This window comes from Capra hircus, chromosome 29, assembly GCF_001704415.2.
Source record: "Capra hircus breed San Clemente chromosome 29, ASM170441v1, whole genome shotgun sequence".
In the NCBI taxonomy this organism is placed as follows: Eukaryota; Metazoa; Chordata; class Mammalia; order Artiodactyla; family Bovidae; genus Capra; species Capra hircus.
Genome location: NC_030836.1, coordinates 48,222,413 through 48,242,728, shown reverse-complemented (window position 1 = coordinate 48,242,728; position 20,316 = coordinate 48,222,413). Strand labels below are relative to the sequence as shown.

General features: G+C 55.4%; 1 protein-coding gene across 1 annotated transcript in view; it reads right to left on the bottom strand.

The window, feature by feature from the left end:
• The window catches only part of ANO1 (anoctamin 1), a 176,162-nt gene extending 166,830 nt beyond the window's left edge, over positions 1-9,332 (bottom strand). The window contains exon 1 of the mRNA XM_018043147.1: positions 9,021-9,332. Within this exon, the coding sequence (XP_017898636.1) occupies positions 9,021-9,078 (58 nt within the window). The 5' untranslated portion in view covers positions 9,079-9,332. The remainder of the gene's footprint in view (positions 1-9,020) is intronic.

Below are 20,316 nucleotides of genomic sequence, written 5' to 3'. Positions count from 1 at the left end.
CTCCTCCCCTCCCGAAAGAACAGCGATAAGAGCAAACGTTCAAAGACGGCAGGCCGTTCCACCCACCACCTGCCTCCCAGGGAGCCCGAGTCCAGGGAGGTGAACCCGCTGTTCTTTGTTCAGCTCTCGTGCCCTCGTGCCTTTCCGCGCGGGGGCATCACCGACCCCCCCTGGACCCCAGCCCCAGAGGAGCCAAGCGCATTCTCCAGAGTTGCTGCACCGTAGAGGCTGAACTTCACCCGGCACCAGCCAAAGACACAGTGTCCTTTCCAAAGCGGCCGGAGACACAGGTGACGCCAGGCCTTTCTTAAAGGCTGGTCCCCAGTGCAGCCTCCCGAAGGGACTTTCAAGGCTAATTATCTATCGACTCTAAACTCCTCCTTAGGTTTGGGAAGAGGGGAGAAAGTGCTGGACTTGGAGCAAGCTAACAGGAGCTCTGGTCCCACCTCTGTCACCAAACTGCGGTGTAACTTCAGGAAAATCACGCAACCTCTCTGAGTCCCTGTTTCTTGGCTTTCTCATTCCAGGGTCCCTGGAGGGGATGCAGGGCATTCGTTAGCCTCTTTAAGGGCAGAAGAACACCTGTTCTGATGACTATTTACTAAAATCAAAGACATAATTACTTAAAGATTTCCCCTTCGAGATGGAAGTTGGAGAGCCTCTGTGTGTGAATGAGGTGGTCAGCTGAGGTCAAGACTCAAGTTATGGCTCAGCTGGACACTTATAACAACTCTTGGAGCTTTGGCCGAGAGAGAGGTTTAAATTGTTTGTATTCTTAGTCACATACTGTTTAATTTATAACCACAACCAACTGTCGGTGGTGTAAGGCATGCTGATGTTAAAATACGAATTAAGAAAGAGTCCGCATATGATAAAATGTGGTAAATTCAGCTTAAGATGGTTTCATAAATTGACGGCTACGATCTAAAATCTATAGCCCAAGGGATTTCACTGGCGGTCCCGTGGCTAAGACTCTGTGCTCCCGATGCAGGGGGCCTGGGTTTGATTCCCCAGTCAGGGAACTAGACCCACATGTTGCAACTAAAGGTCCTACACCCTGCGATGAATAGTGAAGATCTCATGTGCCAAAACTAAGACCTGGTGCACCCAAATAAAGAAATATTTTAAAAAATAAATAAAATCTATAGCATCACCAACTCGATGGACATGAGTTTCAGCAAACTCTGAGAGATGGTGAAGGACAAGGAAGCCTGGGGTGCTGCAGCTCACGGTGTCACAAAGAGCCGGACACAACTTAATGACTGAATAGGAAGTGAAGTCGCTCAGTCGTGTCCGACTCTTGGCGACCCTGTGGACTATAGCCCACCAGACTCCTCCGTCCATGGGATTTTCCAGGCAAAAGTACTGGAGTGAGTTGCCATTTCCTTCTCCAGGGGATCTTCCCGACCCAGGTATCAAACCCGGGTCTCCCACGTTGCAGGGAGACTCTTTACCATCTGAACCAGCAGGGAAGTGACTGAACAACCGCAATATAAAGAGATTGTCTATGTTATACAAAACACATTATGTAGAGGGATCTCTGTATCATCTGCCTGACTATATGCATCTATCATCCAGCTGCCTATCAATTAAGGGGAAACCTTCCCGGGGCTTCCGTGGTGGCTCAGTGGTAAAGAATCCACCTGCCGATGCAGCAGATGCAGGCTCGATCCCTGGTCCAGGAAGATCCCACAGGCCTTGAGGCAGCTAAGCCTGTGCGCCACAACTATTGAGTCTGTGCTCTAGAGCCTAGGAGCCGCAACTACTGACGCTCACATGCCCCAGCGCCCGAGCTCTGCAGCAAGAGGAGCTGCCGCAAAGAGAAACCCGTGTACCACAACTAGAGAAAAGCTCGTGCGGCATCAAAGACGCAGCAGAGCCAGAATTGAATAAATCAATAAGATTATTAAAGGGAAATCTCCCCATGCTATACCAGTGTCCGCAGTGGAGTGTTTTTTGCTTAAAATCACTCCTTCTTCATAGAGCACACAAATGAAATACACCTAACTCCCAGGAGGCCATCTGAGACCATGAACAATGTGCAAAGGTGTCCTGAGCTGGCCCGGGCACCTGCCCACTCCCAGCCTCCTCCAAGTTCTGGTCTTAGGGGTTTAAGGACAAACAGGGTGTGTAAAACCAAATTGGCAAAACCCAGCTCAGGCCTGGCCTTCTGGAACTCTGCAGAGTGCAGGCAGAGCCATGCTGATAGGAGACCCCTAGCAGCGGGTACAGGGATGACTGGGTGAGTGGTCAGGGGAGAGGTGCTGAGACGCCACTAGCCGTCGCAGTCAGGGAAGGCCTCCGGGAGGAGGTGATGGAGCTTGGAGGGAGAAATGGCCAAGAGCCCAGGGAGCAGGAAAGAGGGGATGAAGGGCCAGAAGGTCAGTGAGGCTGAACAGCGAGGGGAAGGGCTGGGGGTGAGAGGGAACCTTGAGAAGTAGGTGAGCTTCACCTGTGGGCCAGGTGAGGGCTGGAGGGGTCCAGCGCAGTGGGGAGGAGGGGCCAACCTGGAGGCAACAGGGGAATTGAGGAGTGGGTAGCACAGACGCGGGGAGCTGGGGAGGCTTTGAGGGGTGCGTGGGAACTGGTATCAACCGGACCAGGTAAAGGGAGGGTGGGAGGGGGCCGAGCGGAAGCATGACAGCACCACGCAGAGCCGGGGGAGCGATCTGAGCCCCCCGGACTGAGGACAGGGCTGGGCTTAGGAAGGAATACTCTGCGGGCCCCACTCCAGCCCGGAGCCCGACGTCCTCAACAGCAGAGTTTGCAGTGGGAACCTGCGGACAGACTGGACTTTCACTCACTCTCCTTCCCCTGGAACCCCCAGTCCCCAGCCGTTCTCTGACCAGGAAACAATGTAATAAAAAGTATGCTCAAAAAAAAAAAAAAAGAAGTATTCTCAATTATGCCTTATTCTAACAGCTCACATCAGTAGCTCCATTTCCATCCCAAACAGAGCGTTCAGACTTCTCCAACGAAGTGCCATGTAAATGCATTAAAAAGTCATTATACGCTTGAGGCCATACGTGGGCAGCAATCATTGCGGTTTAGTGTGAAAAGGAAAGGATTAAACCTTGGGTGTCAAGGGGAACATTTGCCCTCCACGCCGAGAGGCAAACAGGGGGACAGCCGGAGGGAGGAGTTTCCGGCTGCTGGCAGGGGTGGCGCCTGGGGGTTCCTCTGTGCATGTGGGAACCCGGAGCCCAGCGGGGCTGCATCGAGGTGCAAAACCCCTAGGCAGATGAGGGGACCCCTGGGTTGCAAATGAGCAGCCTGGCTTACCAGGCAAGACATCTACTGTACACACCATGAAACTAGTAATTTGTCTACCGTGGTCAAATGGATTTCTGAAGGTCGGAAAGCTTTTGATACTTCATTACGCAGCGTGAAAACCCTGACACGTGTGCCCGGCGCTGGAGGCAGAGGGCCCTGCCGGCTGCTGGGGGCGCCCACGCCAGGCAAAGCCAGGCTCGGGAGAGGAAGAGCTGCTGAGAGACGCCTGGCTCCCGGCGGGGGTTCCAGCAGCAGCAGGGCTCCCAGCCCCCAACCCCGAGGACTGACTCCCGGTCAGAGGGCTGGGGAGGCATCAGCGAGTTGGGGAGGACCGCACGTCTGGAGCTGGGGACCCAGATCAGATCCTCATCCAGCGACCCCAGCACCGACCTGAGTCTCAGGATCCCCCCCACCTCCAGCCACGCTGAGGGCGCTCTCGGCTATGCGAGCTTGGGGACGTTACTTGGTGTCTCTGTGCCTTGGTTTCCTCATCCGTCACAAGGGGCTTGTGATATTACTAATGCGTTACCAACTCATCAAGTGAATATTGAAGGAAGTGATGCACGTAAAGGGCTTGGAACAGTGCCTAAAACAGGATGAGTGGCCAGGAACCGTCAGTTATCCTCCATTCCCTCCGCCAAGCCCTGTGCTGGGGCTACAGAACGGGCCCATCGAGTGAGGCAGACGTGACCCATGCCACCCGTCGAGTGTCTGATGGAAGGGACAGCTCAGGTGAGGCAGGTGGTGGGACAGTTGGGTGGGCGGGCCCTCAGCACACAGGGCTTACTCAGCCTGAATCAGCACCTTCCACAATGAACATCACAACGTAAATCAACACAGGCTGCAAACTCCATGACAGCAGGACCATGGCTACCCTGTATCTCCAGCTCCCGGCACTGTAGATGGCCCCCAAATGGAGCACCATCTGCCTCTAAGTTGAATTATGCATCAGACTGCAGTGCCAGGCAGCTTCCTCCGTGAGTCACGTGACAGCAGAGAAGAGACACTCGCTGTGTGTAAAGTGTGTCGGAGGACACGGTTCCGAGGGGGAAAAGGCCAGCTGGAGGAGGAGTGAAAATATCTGCGTATCTTATAACAGCAAGGATTTAATATCCAGAATATATAAAGAGCTCCTACAATTCAACAACAAGAAGACAACCCCTAAAAACTGGGCAAAGAAATTGAACAGATAAACAAAGGCTATATGGACTTCCCTCGTGGCTCAGATGGTAAAGAATCTGCCTGCAATGCAGGAGACTTGGGTTCAGTCCCTGGGTCAGGAAGATCCCCTGGAGGAGGGCATGGCAACCCACTCCAGTATTCTTGCCTGGAGAATCCCATGAACAGAGGAGCCTGGTGGGCTATAGTCCATGGGGTTGCAAAGAGTCGGACACGAGTGAGTGACTAAGCATGCACTGAGGATGGAAAGAAAGAGGAGCCCTCTTAACTGCTGGAAGGAGTGTAAAATGGTGCCACAGCTGTGGTTTTTCAAAAAGTTAAGGATATGATCCAGCTATTCTGCTTCAGAGTACATATTCAAAATAACTGAAAACTGGATTCAAATAAGGCTTCCTAGGTGGTGCTATGGGTGAAGAACCCACCTGCCAATGCAGGAGGCCTAATAAACATGGGTTTGGTCTCTGGGCCTGGAAGATTCTTTGGAGGAGGGCATGGCAACCCACTCCAGTATTCTTGCCTGGAGGATCCCATGGACAGAGGAGCCTGGCGGGCTACAGTCCATGGGGTCACAAAGAGTCAGATACTATTGAAGCAAATTAGCAACAACACACAGGGACTCAAACAGACACTTGAATGCAAATTTTCGTTGCAGCTTTAACCACAATAGCCGAAAGGGGGAAATCACTCAAGTGTCCATTGAATGAATGGATAAGAAATATGTGGTCTCACATTCAATGCAGTGTTATTCAGTCATAGAAGGGAATGAAATTCTGATACCCTGAACCTTGAAAACATGTAAAATGAAATATGCCAGACACAAAAGAACAGATACTGTGTGATTTCGCTCTTCTGAAGTATCTAGAATAGTCAAATTCGTAGAGACAGAAAGTAGGGGAGATGTTACCCTGGCCTGGCGGTGGGGGAGGAAAATGGAGAGTTATTGCCTAATGAGCACACAGGTTCTGTTTGGGGATGATAAGCAGAGTTTTAGAAATAGATGGTGGTGATGGCTGCACAACATTCGAAAAGGACTTGAATGCCACTGATTCGTATGCTTAAAAATGATGAAAATGGTATCTCTGTTTAATGTCAACTAAAAAAAAACCAAAAAGGTGAGCCCCTCACCTACCCTAACCCACACCTGTTTCTCCTGCTCAATCCAAAAATCTTGCAGCTGCTCTTTAAATTTTCTCTTACTCTCAGATCCTCCATGTGATGCATGGCCAATTCTTGTCTGCTCTACTCTCAAAACACGCCCGGAGACTCCCCTCCGCTTGTCACCAGCGGCTCACGCCTGGATTACTGCAAGAGCCTCCAGACCGGCTTCTGCCTTCCCCGCCTCAGCCTTCCCCTCTTTCCCCTTCAGAGCGGCCAGAGGGATCCTGCCCAAACCTGGATCCACTCCAGACCCTTCCAGAGGCTCCAGGGGCCCATGACCATCCGGACTGCCTCTCGCACTCCCTCTGGACTCCATGAGCCCACCTGATGTTTCAGGCGCTCCAGGCGTGAGGCTTTGCACTGGCTGTTCCCTCTGCCCAGCTCGCCCTCTTCCAGCTCTTTGAGGTGCACAGTCCCTCGCTGCCTCCCGATGAGGGCTTCTCCGGCCACCCTCTCTAGTATATGCACTGCCCAAGCGGGCATACGGCCACCCTTTTGAAAGTCGCCCCCAATTTTGTTCGACTTTTCTTCTTGGATTCATCAGCAGCCAGCATATGAGATGCCAAATTCTTCTATGTGGTCAAGAAAGCTTTGCGAAGGCCAGGACTGCATCTGCTTTGTCCCCTGCTGTGTCTCAAGCCCAGAGGGTGTAGTGCCAGACACCCTGCAGGCCTTGCATAGCTGTCTGCTGAACAGGCAAGTGAAAGTTTCACGGGGCCAGCCCTCCTATCCTCTCTGAGTGGGGAGCAGTGTGCGGTGACCAGGCACAGCCAGGCTGCCTGGGGTTCGGATCTTGCATCTGCCGCTTCTCAGCTCTGTGACCTTCAGAAATCTCTCCATGCCTCGGTTTTCTCATCCACCAATGGGGAGACAACAGGGCCCATCTCACAGAGTGGGTGAGGATCACTGTGATGATGCCAGGCCCACAGCAAACTGCTCAACCAACAACCATCTTTACCCACCAGCCCTCCCTCCTGCTCCCCATGCCCAGGGAGCCATCAGTGGAGAGAAGCACATGGGCTGGTTTCCAAGAGGAGGGGACATCCCTGCAGGGTTTTGAGGGATGAGCAAGAGTGAGTTGGGCAGACATGTCCTGGGGGACGGGTGCCTGTGTCCACCTCGCCCTAACTCCACCTGCCCTTGTGGGAGGTGCAGACCATGGGCTTGTGAATAAATACCTTATTACTAAACAATGAGGGAGCTTATAAAGAAGGCAGAGAAGGAGGTAGCATCTGTAGTGATTGTTGCAGGGAAGCAAGGCTGAACTGGTCCTGGGATGTCTCAGGACGCTGGGTAGGACGTCACGCCTGGGGCTGTGGACTAATGCGTGTAGTGATGAAGGGGGAGGGGCAGTACTCAGGCACACAGCAGAGCAGGAATAGAAAAAAGGCTGTAGACTCAAACCCTCCAGGTGGACAGCTAAGGCACAGAGAGGTTGGGTAGGTTGAGCAAGGTCACAGAGCCGCTCGCAGCAAAGCTGGGATTCAGAATCAGGTCCTCCACAGCTGCATCCCCCGTGAGGACGTCTGCGGTCAGGGCCTCAGCGCCTGGCTCGGAGACAAAAGAGGGGACTAAGGCCTCTTTCCATCCTCCACCCTGCGGCTTTATTACTTCCTATGGACCTGCGCATGCCAATGCGGCCTCTGGGCCTTAACTTTACTGAGACAGCTAGAGAGGAAGGGTGACGCTATCAGAGTTCGCCCACGTTCTTGCATGCTGGCTGTGGCAGAACCAGGTGCCCGGTGGCAAACCCAGGAATGGAGGTTGGAGCACTAGTCCTAGGGTCTTAGACCTGTCACTGCTGAAGCCCAGAGCAGGAGAAGAGGGGCGAGACCCCTGCCCATCACACAGAGCTGAGACGCAAGTGAAAGGAGCAGAAAGCCTCCTCTAGGGGTGGAGCCTGTCTGAATCAGACCGTCCTGAGAGCGTCCGCAGGGATCCTCACATCAGAGATATGGCCCGCCCCCCAATTTAAAGGCTCTCAAAACCAGAGAGCAAGCCCCGCCCCCTGCCCCCCCAGCTAGTACACTCCTGTGTGAAGCAATTACAGCTCCAGCCGCACCACGGGGCGATCCTGCCTGGCGGGGGGTATGGGAGGACCAGAAATCTCAGGGGAGCTGGACCCTGGCGTCATCCTGGCTCCAGTCTCGGTAGCCCCGTGAGCTACCTGTGTGCTCTCAGTTTCCTTGTCTGCACAATGGGGATGATTCTGCTCCCAGCTTGCAGGGCTAGGCTGAGGGTTAAACGTGTGAAGTGCTTAGTTCGGTGCCCAGCAGGAGGCAAGAGCTTGCTTAGCCACTCACAGATGCTGAGTTCGGAACTCATGAACGCATCATGTCCACAGGGAGCTGGAGGTGGCCCCTTGCGCCAGCACAGCCAGGCCCTCCTGGCTGACTTTCTCAATTCTCCCAGTTCCCAGGTCTGGCCTCCCCACTCTGGCTGGCAGTGCCTTCTCTGTTGCTCCTGGAAAGACTTTGATGGGTACGGTGTCATTTCTAGAAAGAAGTCCAGTTGGGGCTGTTTAAGAAGCAGATACCAGGATAAGTTTCTCCATGGGCATCCCCCAGCCCCGGAAGAGTTGAAGGCTGGGGGAAGGAGGAGCGACTAGGGAACAAGGAGGAGGGCTTCCTCCTTAGCGGCTCCTGGTTGCAGGTGGCTTTGACCACCGGGCACAGCATACCAACCAGGGCGCCCCCAGTTGGAATTCGGCTGTGTAATTAAAGCCAAGTGTCCGCTGTAGCCCCTTGTCAATGTCCCTCTCCGAGGTTTATTTAATAACCTCTGAACTGGGAGGGGAAAAAATCATCCAGGAAACATGGCTTGGGTCATTTATTTTAAAATTATTGGTACAAAAATAGCCAGGGTCGTGATTTATGCGCTGGGAGGGGCGGAGGAAGTCAGGGACTCCCCCTCCCAACTGCCGTCCAAGTCTCACTTGTCTCCCCCCTCCAAGTTTCGACTCAGTTTCCATTATGACTTCAAGTCATAGTAGTTACTTTATATCGCAAATAAATCTCCGGAACAGCACGGAAATATTATGTGTATTAATAGCGCCTGTAAAAACATCCGAAAACCTTCCATCCGCCTAGGGCTTGGACGATTCTGTCCCAGGAATGGGAAACCGCAGGGCCGCCGATGCCGGCCCGGGGGCCGCGGCCGCCCCCAGCCCCGCCCAGCTCGCGGTCCGTCTGTCCGCTGTCAGTTTGTGAGTGCCCTCAGTGACCCGAGTCCGACAAAGTGCCCCCACCCAAAAGCTCGCGAAAGACGTCCGCGCCACCGGTGGCAGGGGTCTCTGTCTCCCGCTCCCTGCACGCCCCTCAGTCCCTGGGAAGCCACTGTCCCCGAAAGACCCCATGCCGCTGCAGCCACACCCGGCTCCCCCGCCCCTCGCACCGGCCCTGGACACTCACCAGCTGCGGGGGCTTCCTTGGGGGTCAGTGCCTCGAGGCTGATGTCGTCCTCCAGCATGGCGCGGCTCACTGCCCGGCTCCGGTGCGCCCCGGACCACGGGATCCGGCAGAGGAGCGGCGACCAAAAGTGCCCCCCAGAGGTCTGAAGCGGCTCTGAGCGCCGGGGTCCGAGCCCAACTCGGGAGGGGACGGTCCCCCTCCGCCTCGCCAGACGCAGGACACGAAGCCGCGCGCGCCGGAGCCAAACTTGGCCGCCCTCGCGCACGGCCGAGCCGCTCCTCCCCCTCGGCTTTCCGGGCAGGGGGTCCCGGCCCGCTCCCTGCCCCCCACCCTCCCGCGGGGCCACCTGCGGACACCGCCCTCGCCCCGCCCAGCGCGCAGCGCGACTGCCCCCGCGGCCACCGGGCACCGAGGGAGCGCGCGGGACGCTGGAGACCAGCAGCCACGGCGGCGATCCGCCGCGGGTCCCGCCCGCCCCGGCCTCCCGCTCTGCGGGGAGCGTCTCCACCCGCTGTCTGACCCGCTTATCAGTCGGGGTGAACAGTGGAGCCCTGAGCCGCTGTGCTCGGCGGGCCCCCAGATAGGGCTCCGGGAAGGGGTGCTGACTGAGGGGGGGGCTTAGGGGGTGGGGGGTGGCGGAGAGGAGGCAACGACCCAGTCCGGAGAGACCCGCGCAGCGTGGGGCGTCAGCGGAGAGCGCGCTACCCCCTCCCCCAGGCAGCGGGACCCCGAGGAGTCATCACTCTCAACTTGTCAGAGGTGGGAGGCCGTGCAGCCTAGCGAAGCTAAGGCGATCAGGATGTTACAGCGCCAAGTGCCTGGCTTGAACTTGAACCCTCACCTATGCAGAACTTGGGAGTCTGAATAATGTGAGAACTGTTCCCAAATAGGAGAAAACTCCTGTTATTTGAGGATTCTAGCCTGCGAGGCTAAGAGGACTCAGCCAGGGGTGCCTGCAGGGGCTTCCCCCACATCCTGCAGGCTGGCCCAGGGCTGAGAGCCGGAGGTACCACTCGCTAGCCCTGTTCCTGTTTAGAAGGTGAGGTCTGGACACGCCAGCATCCTCCCCGGTGGCGGTGATGTGGGCACCAGGAGCCCGCGGAGCGCCTCAGGCAAGGCGCCTCCTGTGTCTTTGCAGACCTCACACCCCTGACATCTCTGGATAAATACCATCAATTCTGAGGCAGAACTGCCTTAAACAAAACGTTCTCTTAAGCTGCTCCCTGATCACTGCAGGGCAGTGGTGGGACAGGGGCAGACTGCTTCACCTTTTGAAAGGCCGCCTCCCACTTTCTGCACCCGGAGGAGGAGCCAGGCTGGTGCTGAGAGCCCACTCACCCAGGCTGGGGACCCCTAGCTCCCCTGCCAAGTAAGCACTCCGTGAGTCCCGCGGCTTTGGCTGCCTTGGGGAGGAGACTGGATCTGACCCCTCTTTGGGATCAGACCACATCCATTAGAAAGCTGTCTATGCCTCCTTGAGGATAGATGACCAGTCCTCTCCGACGACCCCCCCAACCCTGCCAGGCCTGCTGGGACTGCTACCCATGCGTACCGATCGGTGGAAAAGCTCTAGAAGCAGCAAAACCACAAAGAAGTGCTTCCTGCCGGAAAGTTCTCCCCTGCTCCCTACCCCAAGGGCTGGGTACAGAGAGGGGACTCAGGCCTCCTTCCTCTCAGGGGGTCAGGGAGAGAGGTGACCTGGGATTGCCCTTGGTATTTATCTAGTTTTGCTCTGGACTGAAAAACTGGGCGTTGAGGCACCTGGAAGGCCGCTGTGGAGGGTCACTCTGTGCAGAGGCTGCCCAGAGGCTGTGTACCCCAGATGTATACCCAGGAGGGCAGGGGAGGCTGCATGGAGAAAAGGCACTGCAGGGGCCCTTGCTGGGGCCACGTGAATTTCCCAGAGCCCTTCCAGCTGACCCAAACCACTATTGTGTGGGAGTCCAGATAGGAACTCATTTTTCTTGGAAAGGTCTGATAGCCAACGTGATACATAGCAATAGCTCCGCTGTGTAAATACACAGAGAAAATTTTAGAATTCTAACCCCTGGAATGATGAACTATAAACCAAAAAACGCTCAGGAGGAAAAAAATGTAAATAGGTCCTGGGGCTATTTTTAGCCATCATTGTTTACCTTTTGAGGGCAGAGAAGAGCTATTGTCTAGTTAGCCAGGTTTAAAGCGCACATTATTTAACGTATTATTATTAGCCGAAATATGTTAAACAGCCATTAATAGATGTTGATTCATTCTGATCGAAGCTATTTTTCTTCTTTTCATTTCTTGGCTCCAATTAAGCTGCGTTCTGATGAAACCCTTCAGCTGTGTCCAACATATGCAAAAGAGCCCGTTGGAGATCCAAACCCTTTTAAAAAAGATATTTCATCCTATCAAGTTTTAAAAGATATTTCAGTAAGTACCCAAACCGGCTCGTTTTTACAAAGATTGGTTTCGGCTGCTATTTTGGTAAATGTTGCCAGGCTGGGCTCCCCTGTGGCCTGGACAGGGAGCGAGTGCCCTAAAAGAAGGGGTGCCCTGGGTCCCAACTCCTTTTCCTTCTGGGGAGCCCCACCGCCCACCCCCTACGCAGTCAGGGAGATGTTGATGTCAAAAGCAGAGTGGGGCAAGTGGACTGTCCCGGGGAGGGGGTGCGCCTGCTGTCACAGCCGTCATTTCGGAATACAGTAATCAAGAAGCACAATGCTTGTAATTACGGAAAATGGTTTCCCTTTTCGGCAAAGTGGGGACGGGAGGGAGGGAGGGGGAGAAGGCAGTTTGCAGCGAAGGCCAGCACTCAGGCCCTGGGCTGGTTTTAAATAGGCTTTGCAGGGTAAGGCCAGGGCCCGGCTGGGACAGGCTCAGCCCTCCCCAGACCTTATCAGACTCCAGTCAAGGTCTCCACTGCCCCCGATTCTGCTCGGGGGCGGGTCAGAGGCCAGAGCTGCCTGGATGGACAGTGTCATGGGGCCTACAGCCAACCCCCCCCAACTGCAGATCCCCCTGTGTGTCCCCTGCAGTCACCCAGGCCCCTCAAGAGACCGGGAGGTGCCCAGCCTGTCACATACACCCTGCCTCCACTGTCACTCATCCCTGGAACACGTCCGGGGTCACAGGGCGCCGGAATGCTCTCTTCTGAGAGTCTGGAGAAGTCTGTTTTTATTCTAGTCCAATTCTCTGAGCATCTCTCGCTCAGGGCCCAGGGCCCCTACTCAGGGCTGGCAGCAGGTGAGGGTGCAAGGGGTGTCTCCCACCCCCCGAGCACCGGTACAGTCTGAGGAGATAAGCAAGCTGGCAGAGGCGCTAAGCCCCAGGCCTCACAGGGAAGGAGAGGGGCCCACCCAGCCGTGGACAAGCCGCTTCTCGGCCCCTCAGTGTGTATCGGTGAAAAGGGCCTTGGCAGGAGCTGCCTCTCCAGGGTTTGGGGAAGCTGGAGAGAGACACTTCCAGCCCAGAACCTGGCACGTCCCAAGCCCTGGATTAGAGGGTGGTGTTTGAGCGGGCAGGGCCACGTTGCCGGCGCTTTAAGGCAGGGGAGGCAGCTCCTGGGGGCATCTTGGAGCCGCAGGGCCCCTGACATGGGAGCCAACTGGGGTGGGTGGGGTTTCTGGGGGTTAAGGGCGGCTTTAGGGGAGAGGCCGGGGAAAGGAGCAGAAGGGACGAACAGGGTGGCCTGGCAGGTGATGGGGCCGGGGGGCGGGAGGGGTCTGAAGGCAGGGCCCGGCGGACTGTGGGCTCAGGCGGCTGCCCTGACCTGAGCAAGCAAGTCCTTCTTTGGCAGGGGGCGGAAATGTAGCATCAGGGTGCATTTCACATAATGTAAGATCAGCCATTTTACAGTCCAGTTCAGTGGCGTTTGGGACTTTCCTGGTAGTTCGAGAACATGCTCATCACTGTGAGCACAACCCAGGACCCCGGAGGGCCACTGCCCTTCCCAGCCCCTGGCACCGTCAGCTCGCAGGTCCTCTCTGGAGGATCCATCCGTGACCCTCACATCAGCGGGTCTGCTCCACACGTGGTCTTTTGTGTCTCATCCCTTCCACAGTGGCTTTCTTTTCTCATAATTTTCTTTTTTTAAAAAAATCCATGATGTTTTTGAGGCTCATCCACGTTATAGCACATTTCAGAATGTCATTTCTTTTTGTGATTGAATGATATCCTGCAGTCTGGCGAGGTCACATTTGTTTATATAGTCATCCATTGATGGTCCTCTGGGCTGTTTCCAAGAAGCCTTTTGAAAGGACTTGAGAAGGGGAGCTTCCCTGGCGGTCAAGCGGTTTAGAATCTGCCTTCTAATGCAGGGGACAGGGGTTTGATCCCTGGTTGAGGAACTGAGATCTCACATTCTCTGGGGCGACTAAGCCTAAGCCCCACAACTACAGAGAAGCCCGTTTGTCACAGCGAATGCCACAGTGAAGACTCTAAGACCTGATGCAGACAAAAATAAACAAATAAATGAACGAAAGGGAACTGAAGTGTCTCACGAAAGTGCCTGCAAGGACTGAGGGGGTCCCAAGATGGCCCAAGGCCCTGGGCAAGGCTGAGCAGAGTTCAGTGGCTAAGAGGAGGAGGGATCGGGGGAGAGGGAGGAGGGGGGGAGGGGTGGGGGAGTGGAGCCGGAGGAGGAGGAGGACTCGAGAAGGGACGGTGAGCTGGGAGAAACCAGCCCAGCCTTCTGGGCAGCTGGGGACTGGAGGCAGCTGCTTGCCGCTGATATCAGGGGCTCCCGATCGTGGCACGTAGTCGCTGGAGTGAGCCTGCGCACCCGCATGGATGCAGAGGACTACAGCTGAAGCGGGTCTGTGTCTGAGGCCTTAACCCGTGCCGGGGCCTGCTGACAGAGGCAGCCACCTGCCTGGCGCTTCCCCTTGGGTGTCTGTTTATTTAACAAGCATTTACATAGCATTTACTGTGTGCCAGGCCCTGTTCCAAGCACTTCACAGTTATTAGCTTTATGCCGTCCATTCTGTTATCATCCCCACTTTACAGTTCAGGAAACTGAGGCTCAGAGAGGAGCAGTCCCTTGCCTGAGGTCATGCAACGGGAAGAGCTGGAACTCAAACGCTTCCTTCTTAGAGACTTATCAAATGTATTTTTAAAGAACTCGATACTGTGATTGGAAATGGAAAATCAGACTCACCAGCCGTGAACAGAAGATGACAGTTTGACAAAGGACAATAAAAGTACAACCATGTTCAGGTCGACCTGGGGTCTATGCCCCGGGGACCCTGAGTTTGACATGGTGCCAGTCCCCGGGAGACCACCTGGTAAAGAGGGCATGGAGCTCCAGGCACCAGACTGAGATTTCCTCCCTGACACGCCCCAAGTACCTGCCAGGGGAGTGAAGACCACACTGCGTTCTCCCCATGGCCTCTCCCCATGTCCCCTTGGCACTTAGGCAGGTCTGTAGAGGACTTATGGCCCAGGGGCTGCCTCTGGGGAAATACCAGAAATAACACTGATGGCTTCCGGGCATTACACAGGCTTTGTGAGCCCACGCTGTCCATCTTCCCCCTCAGACGCAGGAGAGTAGCCTTGGCCTCAGAAATTTCAGGCAACACAAGTCACTGGGATTAAATATTCACTCATAGTTAAAGCTATGGTCTTTTCAGTGGTCATGTATGGATGTGAGAGCGGGACCGTGAAGAAGGCTGAGCGCCAAAGAATTGATGCTTTCAAACTGTGGTGCTGGAGAAGACTCTTGTGAGTCCCTTGGATAGCAAGGAGATCAAACCACTCAATCCTAAAGGAAATCAGTCCTAAATATTCATTGGAAGGACTGATGCTGAAGCTGAAACTCCAATCCTTTGGCCACCTAATGTGAATAGCTGACTCATTGGAAAACACCCTGATGCTGGGAAAGATTGAAGGCAGGAGGAGAAGGGGGTGACAGAGGATGAGATGGTTGCATGGCATCACCGACTCAATGGACATGAGTCTGAGCAAGCTCTGGAAGTTGGTGATGGGCAGGGAGGCCTGGCGTGCTGCAGTCCATGGGTTCGCAAAGAGTCAGACACAACTTAGCAAGTAAACAACAACAGCTATCTTTACCCACGTGACCTCAACCACATGAGGTCTGAGTTATGCTTCCCACTCATGGCTAAGGAAGCTGACTCCCAGGGGGGACCAAGGCTTGCCCAAGTCCTCACAGCAAGTAAGTGGCAGAACTGGGAGTCATATCCAGGTCCAATGTGTTCCAGAAATTTCTAGTCAACTCCAGAACTCTTTCCAGTGCACCGTACCAAACTCCCATTTGTTTCTCTAGAATTTGGAATTTGCATGGATGGACCCGCCACACTCCTTGCAACACATTATTATGGGTCGAGAAGGCCATGGAAACAAAAGAAAGAACCCATAATCAGCCCTTTTTATTTCCTACATCCAGAGTTCACGCTGGGGCCTCCTTGGCCTCTCCTCAGCCTTAGTCTATTTGTTTGCTTGCAGAATGAAGTTGGTGAAGGGCCGGAGGGAAGACACTCAGCTAGTGATCTTCCAGGTATGACTAACATCTTGTGGCCTGTTTACCCTTAAAGGCTGCCCATATTGTTTGAGTTTGGGGAATTAAACGGACTCTAATTAATGGTGCAAATATTTACGCTCAATGCCCCATCAAAGAAAACAGCCTTTTTTTTTTCAGAGTAAAGAGTATCAATGCCAAGGCTCTTGGCTATAAACTGGAGGTGGGGTGTGTCGGTGATGGTAGGCAGATGACAGGTTCCAGATGGTTTCGGAGTTATCTGAGGATGGTAGATGTAGCTGTAATTCAACACACCTGGTGTTTTCTCGCCCCAGGACTATCCAGTGAGTCCTCAGTAAAGTGAAGGAGCAGATGGCATTCCACTCCACTATTCTTGCCTGGAGAATCCCATGGACAGAGGAGCCTGATGGGCTACGGTCCATGGGGTCGCAAAGAGTCACATACGAGTGAGTGACTATCGCGCGCGCGTGCACGCACACACACACACACACACACACACACACACACACACACATACGCACCCCAGTTGAGACATCAAGCTTTACTCAGCAGTCCAGGGTAAAACGGTCTCCAGAGAAGGATCGCTTCCCATAGAGTTTATTTTAAAAATAAAACAATCAAAAAGGCATCTGTCATTTCCCAGGGGATCTGTTTCTTAAGGCTCAGCTGTTTTCAGGTACTTGGCCTGTGAAAGCATAAACTCCACCATCTGATACTGGTACTTGTGGGCAAGTTAGCGCGTCCGATGGCTGAAGGACTGGCCCCCCCCAAGAACTGCAGGGCAGCCCTGGTGTCGCGCGGGGTCTTCCGCACAAGGGGACAGATGTCTCCCAAAGGACAGCCCCTTCTTCAGAGTTGCCTGGGAGATGATGATTCCCAGACAAAGAAAACGTCAGCGGCATTGCCCCTGGGGACACCGGCCACCTCTCCCAGAGCAGGGCGCCTTGAGGCCCCTGGGGGGATTTTCTTCCCCCTCTTTCAGCCACATATGCAAACGACAGCCGCTCAGAGAGAGGACTGTTCACAGACCCTCAAGATAACGCTTTCCCAGACTTGGGAGGGAATCTGAGAAGGAAAAGCGAAACTCTGACCCCAGCTATCTCCAAAGGGCTCAAGGCCTTGACGACACTCCGCCCACGATGGCCTGGCGACGGCACACAGGGCCGGTCATCTGGGGGCCAGGCCGATGGGGAGCCGGCCTCCTTTGTCCTTGAAAAGCAGAGTAAGTCATGTCCCCAGGCCTCCCCCATGCTCCCCGTTACAAAACATTTGATTTAAAAATCAACCAAGGTCAGCCTTTGAGACTTGGGGCCTTGCTGACTGGAAGGAGGGCGTCGGATGGAGGCCTGGCCTGCCGGTTGGGCCCGCCGCGCAGGCTGCTTTTTTAAAAAATCTGTTTGGCTGTGCCAGGTCCTAGTCAAAGCACTCGGAATCCTTGCTTGTGGCTGTAGCGTGCGGGATCTTTCGTTGTGGCGCATGGGATCTAACTTCCCTGACCAGGGATCGAACCCAGGCCCCCCTCATTGGCAGCGTGGAGTCCCAGCCCCTGGGCCACCAGGGAAGTTCCTGTGTCCCCCTTTGAAAAGGCAGCCCTGCCACCCACCCCGCCCCCACTGCAGCTGTCAGCGAGCTCCTGCCCACAGCACAGGTGGCCTTGCTGGTGAGCGGCAGGCCTGGCCCTCAGTGCCCTGCCTGGTGAGCGAGGTGCTGGGGGCACCGCCCACAGCACAGGTGGCCTTGCTGGTGAGTGGCAGGTCTGGCCCTCAGCGCCCTGCATGGTGAGCGGGGTGCTGGGGGCAGGGCGAGCCCTCGGACGGCCACAGTGCAGGGTCTGGAACAACATCCAGCTGTTGGCAGCATGTTGACCAGTTTTGCGGCCTTTGATCACGGCGGCTGAAGTATTTGGGGATGGGAGGACATCTTCTAGCCGTTTCCATGCACACGGGCAGGACCCTCAAGTCATCACCTGTGCCAGGGATGGTGAGACAGGTCAGGAAAAAGTACCCAGAGGTGTGTTCTGGCCCCTTCTTTTAATTTCAGTCTTAAGAATGTAGGACCATTTTGGGCGAATGTGGTGGCTATGTTTTCACTCTGGGCAACCCATCCTTTTGTGGTCAGAGAAGTGCGGTGTGGATGAGTCCAGCGGGCATTGGTCCCAGCCGCACACCCTCTGGAACCTTCTCAGACTCTGCCTGGGTATCTGCTCTGTGGTTTGGGGTAACAGGGGCACCAATGTGCCCATCTTTGAGGGTGGGGACAAGGATAAGGGAATCCATGTAGGAAGAACCCAGCCCAGCACCTTCTAAGCCCTTGATATGAAATTGCTGTGATATGTATTAATACCATTTAGGGCCTGGTAGCCAACAGCCAGCTCCTTCCTGTGAGACATGGGGCTTTGCTTAAACAACAGGATTCGCTGTCCCCAGGCCTGGAGGCTGGAATCCGAGACCCAGGTGTGGGTGGGGCCGGTCCTCCTGGGGCCTCTCTCCCGGGTGGGTGTGCAGACAGCCGTCTCCTCCCCGTGTCCTTACAGGGTCATCCCTCCATGTGCATCCGTGCCCTGACCTCTTCTTATCAGGACCCCAGTCCTGTGGGATTAGGGCCCACCCTAGTGATCCCATTTTACCTTATTTATTTCTTTAAAGGCCCCGTCTCCAAATACAGCCACATTCAGAGGGGCTGGGCCTCAGGGTACCCATTTATGAATTTGGACACAGATCAGCCCAAAACAAGTTTAATGAAAGAACAGTTTGCAGAGGCGTGGTCAGGCTAGAGGAAATCATAAGGGCTGGAGAGGCACTTGGATGCTGGTAACAGGCAGATACCCAGAGATGAGAGAAGGGGAGGGCCCAGCCTCGGGGTTGGGCTGGAAGAACGGGTTGTCTCTGGGCACTGTGGCCTCAGCAGTGGGCCCAGCCTGGCGGGAGCGGCCGGGAGAACAGACATCAGTGTTCTTCTCCTGTCCTCTGGTCCCCGTGGCCTGCTGCGTCCAGAATCCAGAGGGTGACGGGGGCAAGTGGACACGGTCTCCTGGCCCCTGCCGTCCTCTCTGGGCACACAGCAGAGCAGGTCAGTGAGGGAGGCAGGCGGACAGAGGCTCGCAGCGCAGCCTGTATGAGCGCTTTGACCCCAACCACGTGGACAGCTTAACAAACCAAACAAAGCCAAATGAACTCAAACAAACAAACCGGTCAGCGGCTCTGTCCCTGCCAGCCAGTGGGTCTGGAGTGAACAATCTAAAATGCAAGTCACCCCACGTGGTAGACAACTCCAGCTTCGCGCTGGCCTGGGGGGTGACTTTGGTTCTGGGACCAGACAGGCTGTTTGGGGCAGTTGGTCCTGGAGAGCAGCGGGGGTTGGGGGGGTCCAGAGGCAGCACCCTAAGGATGCTGAGTTCTTGATAAATTCCATAAAGGTGCTTTTGCAACCGCCGAGGACCGAAGGATCCCCAAACACCCGCAAGCCTCTGTGACAAAGGGGCCCAAATTGCACCTGAACGGGGGTCCTGGGCCACCCTGGGTCTGCTCAATTTTCCTACCCCTTAACTCAGGGGCTTCCTTGACCCAGAAAGGCACCAGCCCCTCACTTCTGGCTTTTCCAGCAGTTAGAGCTTGTGGTTCTCAGTGGACCCCCGTGGGAGGCTGTTCTGGGGAACTTCTCAGAGAGGATGTGGTGATTTTGGGCATTTGAGGGAGGAGCTGCTCAGCACCCAGCCTCCCTTCCTGTTGGGAGATCTTCTGCGTGTGGTGTTGATGGATAAAAAGCCACCCCTATGGAAGCGGGTGGGAAGTCCTCCGGGTCTGTCTCCCTGGCAACTGGGCCATGCTCAGGTGACCCGGGCTTGGCCAATCAGACATGCCCGCGTGCAGTCTGGCCTGTGGACCAGAGAGGCAGGGTTAGGATTCTCTCAGAAGGCTGCGGCGCTGTTGTCCGGGGGCTGTGGCAGGACGCCTTGGTGGCAGGGGCGGGGGCTGGGGAAAGACACGGGCTTTCCCACGCGTGGCCTCCCAGGCTTTCCCACGCGTGGCCTCCCAGGCGGCCCTCAGTCTGTCCCCACAGGGCCTTGCATCATGCTTTGTCCCAGATGGAGAACCAGACTCGGCCTCTGTTGCTTGCAGCTGGGAATCCTGACCCACGGAAAGCGGAGCTTTCACTTGTGCCCAGAAGCAGCTCATCTTGAGGCCCCCCTATCGGGCGTTTAGGGCTCCGCCACCCAGAGGTGGTCCCACATTCCTCAATCCAGGCTTTGGGGCCAAAAGCATAGGGCCGGGGAGGGGGCTCCCATGTGCTGAGAGACTGTGGCCTCCCACTTCCTGCCTTTTGCCAGCGCAGCGATCTTGGGCAAAAGCCTTCCTCCTTCTGGGCCTCAGTTTCCTTATCTGTGAAATGGGACACATCAGCATCATCGTGGAGCACAAGCGAGCCGGAGCCCGGAAAGCCGGGTCTCGCTCACAGACGCCGTTCAGGAAGCGCTGAGGTCATCTTTAATCATCGCACTTCCACAACCGTATTTTCCCTGTGCCTCATTTTCCTTTGCAAACTTTCCAGTTATCTTATTTCTGAGAAACTTTACAGATCTTGGTAAGCTGCCTTAAAGTCTTTTCGGGCCAAGATGGACTCCTAAACGCTCACACCCAGGCGGACCCAGCACGAGAAGAATCGGCAGCAGCCAGGAAGAGCCATGCCCGCCGCTGCCAGCTGGAGGGCCAAAAGCGCTCCCGCCTTCAAGACGCTCCTGATCGCTGGCCATTAGGGGAGCGCAAGTCAATCCTGCAATGGGGTGCCACCTCGCACCGGTCAGAATGGCCATCATCAAAACGT